This window comes from Athene cunicularia (assembly GCF_003259725.1).
Source record: "Athene cunicularia isolate RWA chromosome 3 unlocalized genomic scaffold, athCun1 chr3_part1, whole genome shotgun sequence".
NCBI classification, from domain to species: Eukaryota; Metazoa; Chordata; class Aves; order Strigiformes; family Strigidae; genus Athene; species Athene cunicularia.
The window spans coordinates 90,269,822-90,281,854 of NW_020799097.1; the positions used below are offsets into that span (position 1 = coordinate 90,269,822).

At 40.4% G+C, this 12,033-nt stretch overlaps 1 protein-coding gene across 4 annotated transcripts in view; it reads left to right on the forward strand.

The window, feature by feature from the left end:
- RASGRP3 (RAS guanyl releasing protein 3) overlaps positions 1–12,033 on the forward strand; it is a 64,362-nt gene that overhangs the window by 23,432 nt on the left and 28,897 nt on the right. For all 4 annotated transcript variants that reach the window (XM_026846081.1, XM_026846082.1, XM_026846080.1 and 1 more), the window contains exons 2-5: positions 8,094–8,283; positions 9,766–9,868; positions 10,520–10,582; positions 11,764–11,895. In XM_026846081.1, coding sequence (XP_026701882.1) covers positions 8,214–8,283; positions 9,766–9,868; positions 10,520–10,582; positions 11,764–11,895 — 368 coding nt within the window. In that variant the 5' untranslated portion in view covers positions 8,094–8,213. The remainder of the gene's footprint in view (positions 1–8,093; positions 8,284–9,765; positions 9,869–10,519; positions 10,583–11,763; positions 11,896–12,033) is intronic.

Sequence of the window (12,033 nt, forward strand, 5' to 3'; positions counted from 1 at the left end):
GGGGGGGCTGGTCCCGTGTCACTAAAGGCATTTAACAGTGTAACCAGTCAAGAATATATGCTGATAAGGTGGTTTTTTTTCCTCTGACTTGACCTATGTGATTAGGTTAACAAAGCACACTTATTCATGAAGGACTGTAAAGAGCTGTATGCAAGTCTGTGAATAGCAGAGGTAATTGCCAAGAGTTTCCCTGAAGGCTTACAGGCAGTGGTATAAATGGTAAGATGTATTGACAGTGTATTGATTTGGTTTCTGGAAACAGACTGAGTTAGAGTATGTGAACTCTTACTGCTGTTACCTGCCCTCTCCTGAAGGGTTGTACTTTGGTGTTGGAGATCTCTAACATATCTGAAGGGCAAAGATTCTCAGAAGAGCTGCGTCCCCTGGCATCATACACATTAATCAAATGTCTGATACTTGTAATTTTATTTTTGCTTTACTGGAAGTAGCAAGACAACAGCAAGTTTTTGTGACACATATACTGAGAAGCATGGCTGAAAGTTTTCCTCTTTTTGAAAATGAACTAAAGCCTTCCTTTAGCTCTTCCTTCTAACCTGATGCACTCTGGGCAATTGTACTACCTTGACATATGGAAAGTGGAAGTAAGATATCATCATAGTACATGAAATAACTCAAGGATGTATGTTCAGATTTTACAGCCATTATTAGCTGGAGTTACAGTCATAGAGGCAGATGTCAACACGGTAAATTGAGGAAACAAGTGTAGAAGTGGATGGAACAAAGCTGAGCTGTGATAGATAACCCGTTCCATGAAATGCTAGAATTGCAATTGAGAATGAAACCTTTGTTGTTTTTACAAATCCAGCTATCAAGTTATCCATTATTTTAGGGGGCTTATAAGTGGGGAAACCTGGAGTTTTTTCTGTTACCTCAGAAATCATCTTGGTTATATTTCACAGAAAGAGATAAGAATGCTAAACAAAATGCTGTCTAAGCAGCTCAAACCTTAATCAAGTGACTTTCTGATTACTGAAAATATTTGGTCGTGTGACTGTCCATTAGCATTCCTTGTGATTTCTGTAAGCTTCTCTTTTATGTTAGGTCAGCATGTATTGTACCTCATATGCTAATTTATGAACTTCTACAAGCAGTTATATGGCTCTGAGCTACTAGTCTGGTAGTGCATATGAGTGGATCTGTATATATCCACTTGGTTCCTTATGTATGGTCCTATTCATTGAACCTATATGTTCCTATAGAATAGTAGATGTGTCTAGGCCCTGAAACCATTTATAATACCCTTCTATGTTAATTGGGTGACCTCTGATGACCTGAAAGTAAATATTTAGCTCAATGAACTCTTCTCTCCAAATTAAGCATGATGAAATACATTTTGACAGTTTGTAACCTGCCAACTTTTATGCTAAGGTGACAAATTCTCATCCCTTAGAGGCTATATTGGATGCAAATGGTAAGGTTTTGGCAGCAGGGGGACTGCAGTCATGACCTCTCTAAGGGAGATCAGGGCTTGCCCTGTGTCAAACACAGCCACTTCCTGCTGTCTTTGCAAGGGACCCATTGCAGGCCATAGCTGACCTGAGTTGGTAGCACCTCTGTGAAATAAATTTAAGTAAAGGCAAAAAATGCCAAAGGAGAGGGAACACAGGGACAAAGGAATAGAGAGGAGGAGGGAAGAACAGAGGGAATAACAGGGGTCAGAGGACAAGGAGGTGCTGTGTGGCAGAGCAGGTACTTCCCTGAAGGGACTGTGGCCCATAGAGGACCCATGCTGGAGCATAGGACAAGGAAGGAGCAGCAGAGAGAAAGTGCGGCATACTGACCTTGACCTGCACTGCCTGTTGTCTCACTGAAGGGACTGGGTGCAACCTGCAGCAATAACAAGGGGGGAAGGAGAGGTGTCTGGAGTGAAGCTGATCCAGGAAAGTGGGAGGAAAGGTGTTTTAAAATTTGTCTTGTTTCCCAATACCCAAATTAGTAATTAAATATTTATTTTAATTGGCAGGCAAATGAAATAGAATAGGTGAAACTTTATCCCATGGAGTCTGAGAGCTTAGGAGCCAACAAACGTCCCCTGTATAGTGTCTGTTGTTGATATGAGGTTTGGTTTTAGCCATCCACCAGCCGTGTACAATTAACCATTCCCCTGTCCTCTCCCCTTTTCAGACACAGACGTCTCACTTTGTTTAGTGTCTTCTAAAGTTCCCCTTTGATTCAGAAAAAGAGTGAATCAAAGTAATAGATTTATTGTGTAACTACTGTCTGAAGGTGTGTAGCAAAGGTGAATGAGTACTGGTGAGTCACATTGGATGAGCCCAAGACTCTCATATTTCATTTTCATTCCTCTCCTGCCCGCAGCAAAGCTTGTATCTTGCGTTCATGGAGCAGTGCCACAATCTCTCCCTTGTTCTGTGTCCTCGCTCCACATGACAAACGTCATGGGTAAGCCAGATGTGCTATCCTGCAGCCAGCTGCATGTGATGGTTGAGGTCATGGACTGGGACAGAAGCAGTAGCAATTAGGCTGCCTGACAGCCCAGCATCATTGCCCTTTCCTGCTTAGCACAGGTTTGGCATGTGTCAGATGCTGGAGAAACCTGACCATGTCACTTGCTCAGAGTTGTCTAGAAATGGACTTGTGTGTACTGTAGTAAATAAACTGGTACTGACCACCTACAAGAAACATTTAACTGCTTGGAGAGGAAAAACTTCAGGAACTATGCATTAGGCTACCTAAGACCTGTTGACTTGAGCCCAAACAGACATCTCGACTGCACCTGTGTAGGCAAAGGTGCAGCTGTTATATGTCCCAGCTGGGATTCTTATTACGGTAATTACACTAATATGCCTGGAGACTAATCACAAGAAAGGGCCTCATTTGTGAGAGCTGCCACTACATCTACAGGGTAGCAGATGAACTCTGTCCTGAAGAGCTTGCCTTGGACACAAGCAAGACAGGGTAAAGGAAAAAGCTGTAGCAAGGGAAGTTACCTTTAAACCTTCTCATGAGGCTCCTGATTTCTTCTTGGCTTCTTTTTCTGCATACTGCTACTGTTTGTTTCCCAGTTCAGCTGCTCACATATAGCACTCTTTCTGCAGCAGCCAGGTGGAAGCCATTTAATGCAAGCATTCAGTGTTATGTGGTGTAGGCTTGGAGGAGGGGGAGATGAGGGGACGTCTGGCTTACTTAAACCCTCAAGAATGTCCTGATCTTGTAAAGAATATGAGTCTCTTGTGTGCAGGCCTCTGGAAAGTTTATGGATAAACTGAGACCCATAGAGGTGCCTCTGTGTCAGAGTTGAACTGTTTGTGTGTGGCTCTATTTATTGTCCCCAAGTAGAAGGAAAATAGCCCACTTTTAATTAATGGGGAAAATGCTACATGCATATTTACTTTGGCTTGGCTAAAAAGCAGTTTAAATTTCATTTAGCTAAATAAATATTACTCTGTATGTCAAATTTAAGCCTATTTAAACCCAACTTATTGGTTTAGCTTGCACCTGTAACCAATACAACTTGCTTGAAATCTATGTGAAGGTGCCCACACAGGGATTTGTGCTGGCTTGACATTTTAATATTAAACTGCCATAACTTGTAGGTGTGGACTTCCCCTTCGTAGCCTCCAGCAGTAAAAGTGATGTCTTTTGATTTTACTAATGACAGTAGCCAACATTTAAAACTTGACTGCTTGCTCCCCACTCTGTTCACACCATTTGATGCTTTTGCATTAGACCACGAGTTTACTGGCAGGGTACCCTGTTTCTTTTAAAAATGAATGTATTACACCTGGCCAACGTCTGTCTCAGGAGCTCACAGCCTACACACTGGTTTTAAATACATCTATCAAGATCTTCAACAATAGTGTTATCTCAAGACCTCCAAAATGTTGAACACAAAATGCAGTTACACTGCACAAGAATGCTAAGTAAAACCATTTGCTCAAAGTAGGTGTGTGCATGTGGCAGTCAGGGTGATGGCAAGACTTGAAAGGGGCTCTGTCTTGTAGTTCAGTCCACCAGGGACTTCTAACCTCTGGGCACATCACTGCAGATATTTCTGCTTTCCCCCTAAGTAGGAAGTACACATCCCGTAATGGTAATATTTCATGAAATAAAGCATGACATGCCTGATACCATGACTTGGTTCATAGGAATTTTATGATTGTACCTGTTACCTAAATGAAGGGGGTCCTTTAGACAAAGCTGCAGTCTTTGACGGAACACTAAGACTTACATTGATAATTTTCCTACTGTCCTTCACCCACTCCTGACTATTCCCCTGAAGTCCCAGCAAGACACGTAGTGGAGTCTGTCATTTCAAGTGACCCAGTTAAGAAATGAGAATGGATAGCTGGGGAGGATTGCGTGCCTCCTGTGTCCTTAATAGCCTCTGTTAACCATGGTAAACCCAGTAGGATTTATAATTCTATTATAAGGGAATTTTTTTGTTTGTTTCACTGTAGTATGCAATCATTCACTAACTGTGTGATGTCACTGAGTGAGCTGTTTTTCTTATCCAGCTTTCCTGAATCCTCCTGAAACGGATGAACACAATGAGATGTCTCAGAGTTACATTAGGAAGCACCTGGGGGCAGAGATTCTCTAGGCTATCCTTATTTGGAAGTCAAATTGCACCTTTGGCAATTAACTTTTTAATAGCAACCACTTATTTCAAAGTTTTTATTTCTTTACATGTATTATATATATATTTATACATATATTATACATTGTTATATATACACATTATTATACATGTGTATATATATACATTATATATATGATTGTTTTATTCTTCTCATGTCAAGCCGTTGACTATCAAAATATAATTTATTTAATTTATGTAGGTGAAATTAATAGTTGTACTTTATTCATCCATCTCTAGAGGTGTTGGTGTGGTTGTATACCATTGTGGCATGATATAGACAACACATTTATTGTTCTAGTAAAACAGCAGTGCTTAATCACACAAGTAGTGATGTAATGGTCATAGTCGTTGGAGTCTGCAGTCAAGAGATGTGATATCAGGTTTTGGCTCGGCTGTGAATATGTAGTTTAGCCCAGTCAGCCAGTTCTGCCTTCAGTGGAAATGTTTTATTCTTCTTTTAGAAGCGTTATGACAATAAAATCATTTAATGGTCAGATAGACTGTTTGGGGGAATGGCACTGTAACATCAGGATCTAGGTATCTACCGGTAAAGTAGCTGTCATGTAATTAAAAAAAAAATCTTGCAGTTTTACATGGAGAAATATTTGTTGATTACTACATAGCTGCCGTAATACTGTTGCCAACAGAAGATAGGAATGACAATCTCCTATGCTCTATGTTATAGAGGATGGTAATACTAGCAAAACTGAAAAAGAACAAATCTCTTCCCCTATTACATTTCATGCTAGCCGTTTTCAAGGGAGAGGCAGAAAATGTAATGGCTTCTCTTGATTCTATTTTTAAAGAGCTGGGTGAAAAATATTTTGAAATAGCCCATGTAAAATTTATTTTATTTTTCTCCTCTTGAAAAAAAACAGTCAGATGAAGTTGAAATAGCTAGATATCTGGCTCTGTGAAAAATCAAGCCGGTAATTTAAGCACTTAGAGAAGGATTTTGAGATAGTTGAAAAGGACAAACATGCCCCAAGTGGGGTTCTAGCAAAAGTTAGGTGCCAAAGTTGTGATCTTGAAAAACACTGTTCAGATGCTGGCTAACTCTCAAAGCAAGTAAACCAAGCAAATGCTCTACTTTGGTTTTTTCCCTTTAAATACATAAACAGTCCTGTGAAGAAAGACTGAACCTAGGGTGACCCTGGCTCATGTGTGGCCTGACCAGCAGATTAGAGAGCCATGTATCTCCTTGCATGCTCTCTCTGGTTCACTTTAGACAACTTTGGGTTTTGTGCAATGGCACAGCTTTTGCAGAAGGGGTTGAGGCTGCCCAGCCTAGCCCCAGACCTAACAGTTAGGATGGACACCTGCTACAATGCCAAGTGTGGGTTCGAAGCAAGGACCACGGTGTACCCACCTTCCCCCTTTTTTTTAGGTGAGCGCTCTGGCTGCTTACTGTTGTGTGAAAGTAGTTTTCCCCCAGTTAGTTGCAAATAGGAGCTCAGCTCAATTCCTAATTCCTGGAAAAACAGATGTGTGTTCCTTCAAGAGGGAGTTCTATACCACCAAACTCAAACAGAGGAAAGTGCTTTCTTCCAGCTAGGAGGAAGGCACTGGCAGGGCACACCTGATGCTTGCAGCTCTCGGCTCATGTTTCCTGTTGACTGACCTGGGCTGCTGCAGCATCGTGTGCACAGACTTGTAGAAACTCCCTGCTTGGTGAGCTGTGCTTGTTTCCTGCAGGATCCTTCTCTCAGTTTTGGGAAAAGTGTGTCATAGCTAAATCATTTGTTGGATGGCATGAGAAATAACCTGGCTGTAGGCACCCATCAAAAAATGATAGTAATTTGGGCTGAATGATACATTTTGAAGGTCTTCCAAGCAAAACAGTGCTGCATGCTTAGAGCAGCCTGGGCCCTGCAGGACTATGAAGCCAGGTCTGTAGAGAATTATCCAGTGTGGGACAATTTTCCAGGTGCTGGGATGCAATACACTGTGCTGCTGGAGGTTCTCTTACCAGCCAGTGGTCTTCTAAGTGGATCTCAGGTGCAGGTAGGAGTTAGCATAAACCAGCAATAGGCACTTTGCAGGTGCCAACTCTGTTTGGGAGGTTGAGAGACTTCACTGGTGGAGGTACAAGCCACCCTGCTAGTTGGCCTTGGCACCTCGGAACCAGCCTGGACATGGTCAGTTCAGTAGTGTCACCTAGTCTGAACAAGAAACATTTTATGCTCTTCCTGGGAGGTTGGAGCTGTGTTAGGATAAGTTGACCCTACCTTTTGCTGAGAAAGGAACATGCCTAACCATGCTCTGCATGTGAGCTGGGTGGCTGAGGTGGCACCAGCAAGGCCAGCAAGGATGCCCACTGTCTGGTGTCCCTTGGGTGGCTGGCCCATGGTGATGTCTGCAGGGGCTGCAAGCTCACAGGGACCTAGCTCAAAGCACTTTGTGCTTATTGTAACAGTGGCATTTGGGAGAGGGTCAGGGTGGGTTAGTAAAAAGGGTGAAGGATGCCACTCCTGTCAGAACTGAATTTGCAGTATGAGGTCTATGATACGGTAGGTTTGAAAAAACTTTAGATTTCTGTATGAATTAAGGCATGTATATGCTTCCTTAGTGCTTTGCATGACCAACATCAAAAAGTTATGTACAGGCAACAACTTCTAAAAAGCACCTTCACAAATTCCTTCATTGTTTTGCTTCAAGGACTGTTTTAACTCTACTTTTGGCTTTTTTTCCTAGAAAACTTGCTGGATGTACTTTGTTATTTGTCACATCTCAAACACTTGCTAGGGGTCAGGCAGTAGTGGGGCTTAGTCACAGATAGGTAATAAAATACTGATTTCTTCTTTAAATATAACCCAAAAAATTATTTCTGAAAACTTGTAACAGGGTATTTTGCGTGTCTTTCTGGTAAATGGATATTTGATAATTAAATGTGTGGTAGATGTATGCTACAGTTTAGAAGTTTCTCTGTGTGTTCAGCTTTCTGTGAGATACCGTGGGAAGATTTATTTAGAAAAGCTGTAGGGACTGATCTTAAGTTTCTTTGAAAAATCGCCTCCTAGTTTAATGTTTGCTATGAACTTCATTAAATATTTTATATGGCCTGTGCCAATTAACACCATTAACATTACCATGAACCAGCAACCTTAGGAAAAAAAAAACCAGTTATGCTTAAAAACATAAAAGCAGGGTTATTAACAAAATGTGACTTATCAAGTGTAAATAAAATGACCTGAACAAAATGTGCGTCACTGTACATGCATGCCCTCATTTACCATCTGGTTTCTGTTTTATGATGCTAGCTATGGATTTATTTTGTGCTAGTGGACAAACAATTGGACAACACTTAAAAACACAGGCTGGAATGTAGGGAAAGCTTACAGCAGTCTTTCACGTGCTCTGTATCATGTGGAGAAAAAACAGTTTATAGGAAAGATGAGCTGAACTGTAAACATTGCATCCTGATAAATCTTCCACATAGTCATATAATTATGATTTCTTTTACTTTCTTCAGATTTTCCTTGAAGTCCAGCTAAGAATGCAACCAACAATAAAGTGAAAAAGCTGTGCAGCTGAAGAAGCATCCTTCTAGTTGGTGAAAATGTCTCTTATTTTTTGACAACATTAAAGGACAATGGGGTCAAACACACTTGGAAAGGCTGCAACATTAGATGAGCTTTTGAACGCTTGTATTGAAATGTTTGGTATGCTTTTTCAATATTTTACTTTGCTGTTCTTGAGATTCATCTTATAATATAACCCCTGCTGTTCTCTGATTTAGCCAGTCTTTCCCTTGGCAAACAACATTCCTGTTCTGTAAAATTTTCCATGTTTCATTTTGGCCCAGAATCACATGGGCCAGAATTTTAATCATATGCAGACTGTATTAAATTTTCTTAATACAGATAATGCACAATGATGGGCATAGTGGTTTTTAAAATGCTGGCCTTCACCAAGAGAAATGTTTAGTTGAATTATTCAAGGAGTTATTTCTGGCATTGATCTTTGTCTTGAGTGGTTACACAGCTGCCTTTCTGACCAGTCATTTTTTTGAAAGGTTTTCTGAATCATCATGGAATAATTGGCAATAGTATGACTTAAGGCTCATGTAATCTTTTAACTCTTATTAAATGTGATGTACCAGGTCTGAGGGAAAGAAGTGATGAAATAGACCCTGATCCATAGCACCATTAACCATGATATATGTCACATTGCAGTCAGATGAGTTCATGGATGGGCTTAAACGCATTGAAATGGGGCCTTAATTCACAAAGCTACATTTAGATTCTCTTGAAAAGCAAGACACCTTTAGGCTGGAATGAGGTAAATTAAGGGTTTTTTTCCCTTGTGGAGAGAAACAAGTATCTAAAGGTGAGAGAGATTAAATAATTAAGGGGCAGATCTTGCTACTGAGTGTAGGGCATCCCCATGTATCCCTGTTTGTAGATAGCTAATGAGAGGTATCAGGGCCTGTACACTTGTTGTCTGTTGCAAGTCGTGTCTCTCTTTCTTGTATGCGCACTCCTGACAACTGTCATCCATCTGTGGTTCCCATTTCATACATGAATATCAACTACTGTCTTTTAAAGAGTGACAGACAGAGCATAACCCAAGGTTGCAGATGTTGAGGAACACTGATGGTCAGCCAGGTTGCCAGGGAGTAAGTTGTCTTATAGTTTCAGTGGCTACCTTGCAAAGGCACAAGGGGCTGTATGGCAGCTGGAGATGGAACCCTGTGCACAGATGTGAGGTGCTGCTTTGACATTGAATTCCTTGAGGCAGATACCTGTTTTAACAATCTAATTGTTAACATAAAGCTGCAATAAAACAAATATTGGAATGGGTTATACATAAATCATCTCCCTACCCTTTTGGTGGACTAATCTGGGATTTGTTCTTTGGGTTACTGGCATTCTCTTTGTATAATGTTCAGCATAGTGCTGTCCATACCTGTTATTCTATTACCAATTATCTACACTGGTTATTTTTTTTAACCTAACACTACAATCAAGGTGTAGTTATCACTAAAGGAGCAATTGTGTTCTTTGGTTTTGTTTCCTAACTATTTGGTAGATAATGGCCCAACCTTTCCACTTTTGATCCTTTCTCTCTGACTCCACTTGGAGAATAAAAGCTCCTCTCTGTTCAGGAATAATGTGGTTAACTCACTCGTTTCTGTTTTGCAGATGACAAAGGAAATCAGTGCTCCAGCCATTTGCCAAGAACCTTTCTTTTAATGCACCGGTGGTATTTGCCTTCCACAGAGCTGGCTGGCAAGCTTCTGTCCACATATCCTTTCAGGAAGACTTGCAATTTGACATACTTGCAATTTGGCATAACAAAGTCAAAGGCAGATTATTTCTGTGACTGCATGTCAAATTGTCTCAATTAATTAGTGACAAACAAGGTTTAAGGGTGAGATTTTTTTCAGCCTAAAAGGTGGAAGTCTATGAGCTTCTTTCTGCTATTGGTTTTCCATATATACAAGTTTGCTGAGGCATACTTTGAATAAGTGGAAATATATTGCCAAGGTAACTTTTCAAATGTGTAATGGCTGGCTAGCCTCGGACTGATATGAACTTTCAGTGTTAGCTAAGAATCTACATGTCATTTATACCTCTTATAGACTTCAGTAATCAGAAGTATTGTTGTATTTGGTTAGACAGAGCTGGCAAGAAACCATTCAGCAAAATATTCAGAACAGTATAATAGAGGCATTTTTGCTAGGGAAAAAAAAGTGGCAGCCAGGAAATGGTCTTTGTCCCCTAAGGTGCTATGAAAGTGAATGAAATATCAGAGCTAACAGAGGTGACTCTGGTTATCTCTAGAAGAAAAGTTTGATACTGGTTTTTATGCATCTTGTCTGGAGTCAGAGCCTTCTGTGGGTTAAAAACAGCATTACTGACTCAAGGCACACAAAGCTTTCTTTAACTAGCCTACATATAGAGATGCCAATGGAGAGAACTGCAACGAATTCAGATTAAAAATCTGCTACTTCATGAGGTGAGCGTGGTTCTGGTCCCCTAGCATTTTGGTTTTATGCTTCTGTGAATACTATCAATGTAATTAAAACTAAAACATGGAAATATAAAGGTTCTTTTGGGTTTGTTTGGTTTTGTTTTTTTTTAAAAAACAAACAAACAAAACAAAACACACCTTGATCTCCAGTCCATATTGAAGAGTGAATTTCTGTGCTTTGAAAAAAAATTGTTTACATTGAGCCATCCAGTCTTTAAGTCATTTAACTGTATTGACCTAAAAAAACTGACTGAAAACTTGCACTATGATTTACCTGGTGTTGAGCGTGACATCTCTTAGAAGGAGACTAGTTCAGTGCCACACAGAGGAGAGATACATTTTGTTTCAAGATCTAGTCTAGTGTGGTAGAGGAAGATTGTCTCTGGGCTGTTGTCTTCAGTTCACACAACCTACATAATCTATGACAACAGGAGTGTGTTAGTGATGCCAAAGCTATTACAGGTTGATTATGTCCTGATCCTTGCACCATCTCTGACCTTGTTTCTATGGGAAAGCTTTCATGTGTTAGGCTGTGCTTGTGTAGGAAAAACACCCTGTAAAAGAGAAAGCATGAATTTTTAAGCTAGCATGATATAACCTACTTCCCTCAAATAAATGCTTTTTCTTTCTGCCTCTAGACCAAGTTATATCACTGTGAAGAAAGGGAGGGAGGTATTGAAAGCAGGACTGATAAGGCTTTTTCCATACCCCCTTAAATAGCAGAGATATCTTGTTTACATGGTTATTGTCGTAGAACTGCCACCAAAATTCACATTTTTATTTTCACTGAAAAATCTTTTCTGTGTAGATACAGTGTCACACTTAGACAAGGGACAAGTGCAAGTGTCATTTGGGTGTCCTGGCAGTGTGAGTCATGACACGTATGTGCCTTTTGTGTGTCACCTGAGGCATCACTTTAGTTTCTCATTTCAGTAGAATGCTGCTGTGCTGTGCTGTGGTGAGTTAACCAAAGGAAATTATATGATAAAGTGGCTTTTTCCACTTCAGTGTCACAGATTATCACAGCAGCAAGTTGGGGTAGTCCACCATCTCTGCCCAAAAGCCATTGGGTCTGAAATATTTATGTCCTATTGAATAAAATGTGAGTATAGATATGCAGCCATTGAATCTGTGGGCATCTCTAAACTGCTGTCTGTGGATTTCAGATACTGGATTTTGGAATTTCCTGCAGAGTTTAACTTGGATCTTGGGCTGATTCGTTTGACTGAAGAGTTTCGAGAAGTAGCCAGCCAGCTCGGATATGAGGATCACATCCATCTCATTGATATCTCCAGCATGTAAGGATGTTATGAGCTTGTGTCTGTAACTGCAGAATTCTAGTTCTGTGCAAAATATAAAAATATTACAGGTCATCTTGATCTTGAGAGGGCAAAAAAGCAGTTACAAAAAGATGGTCTTCTAAATTTGAATTTACT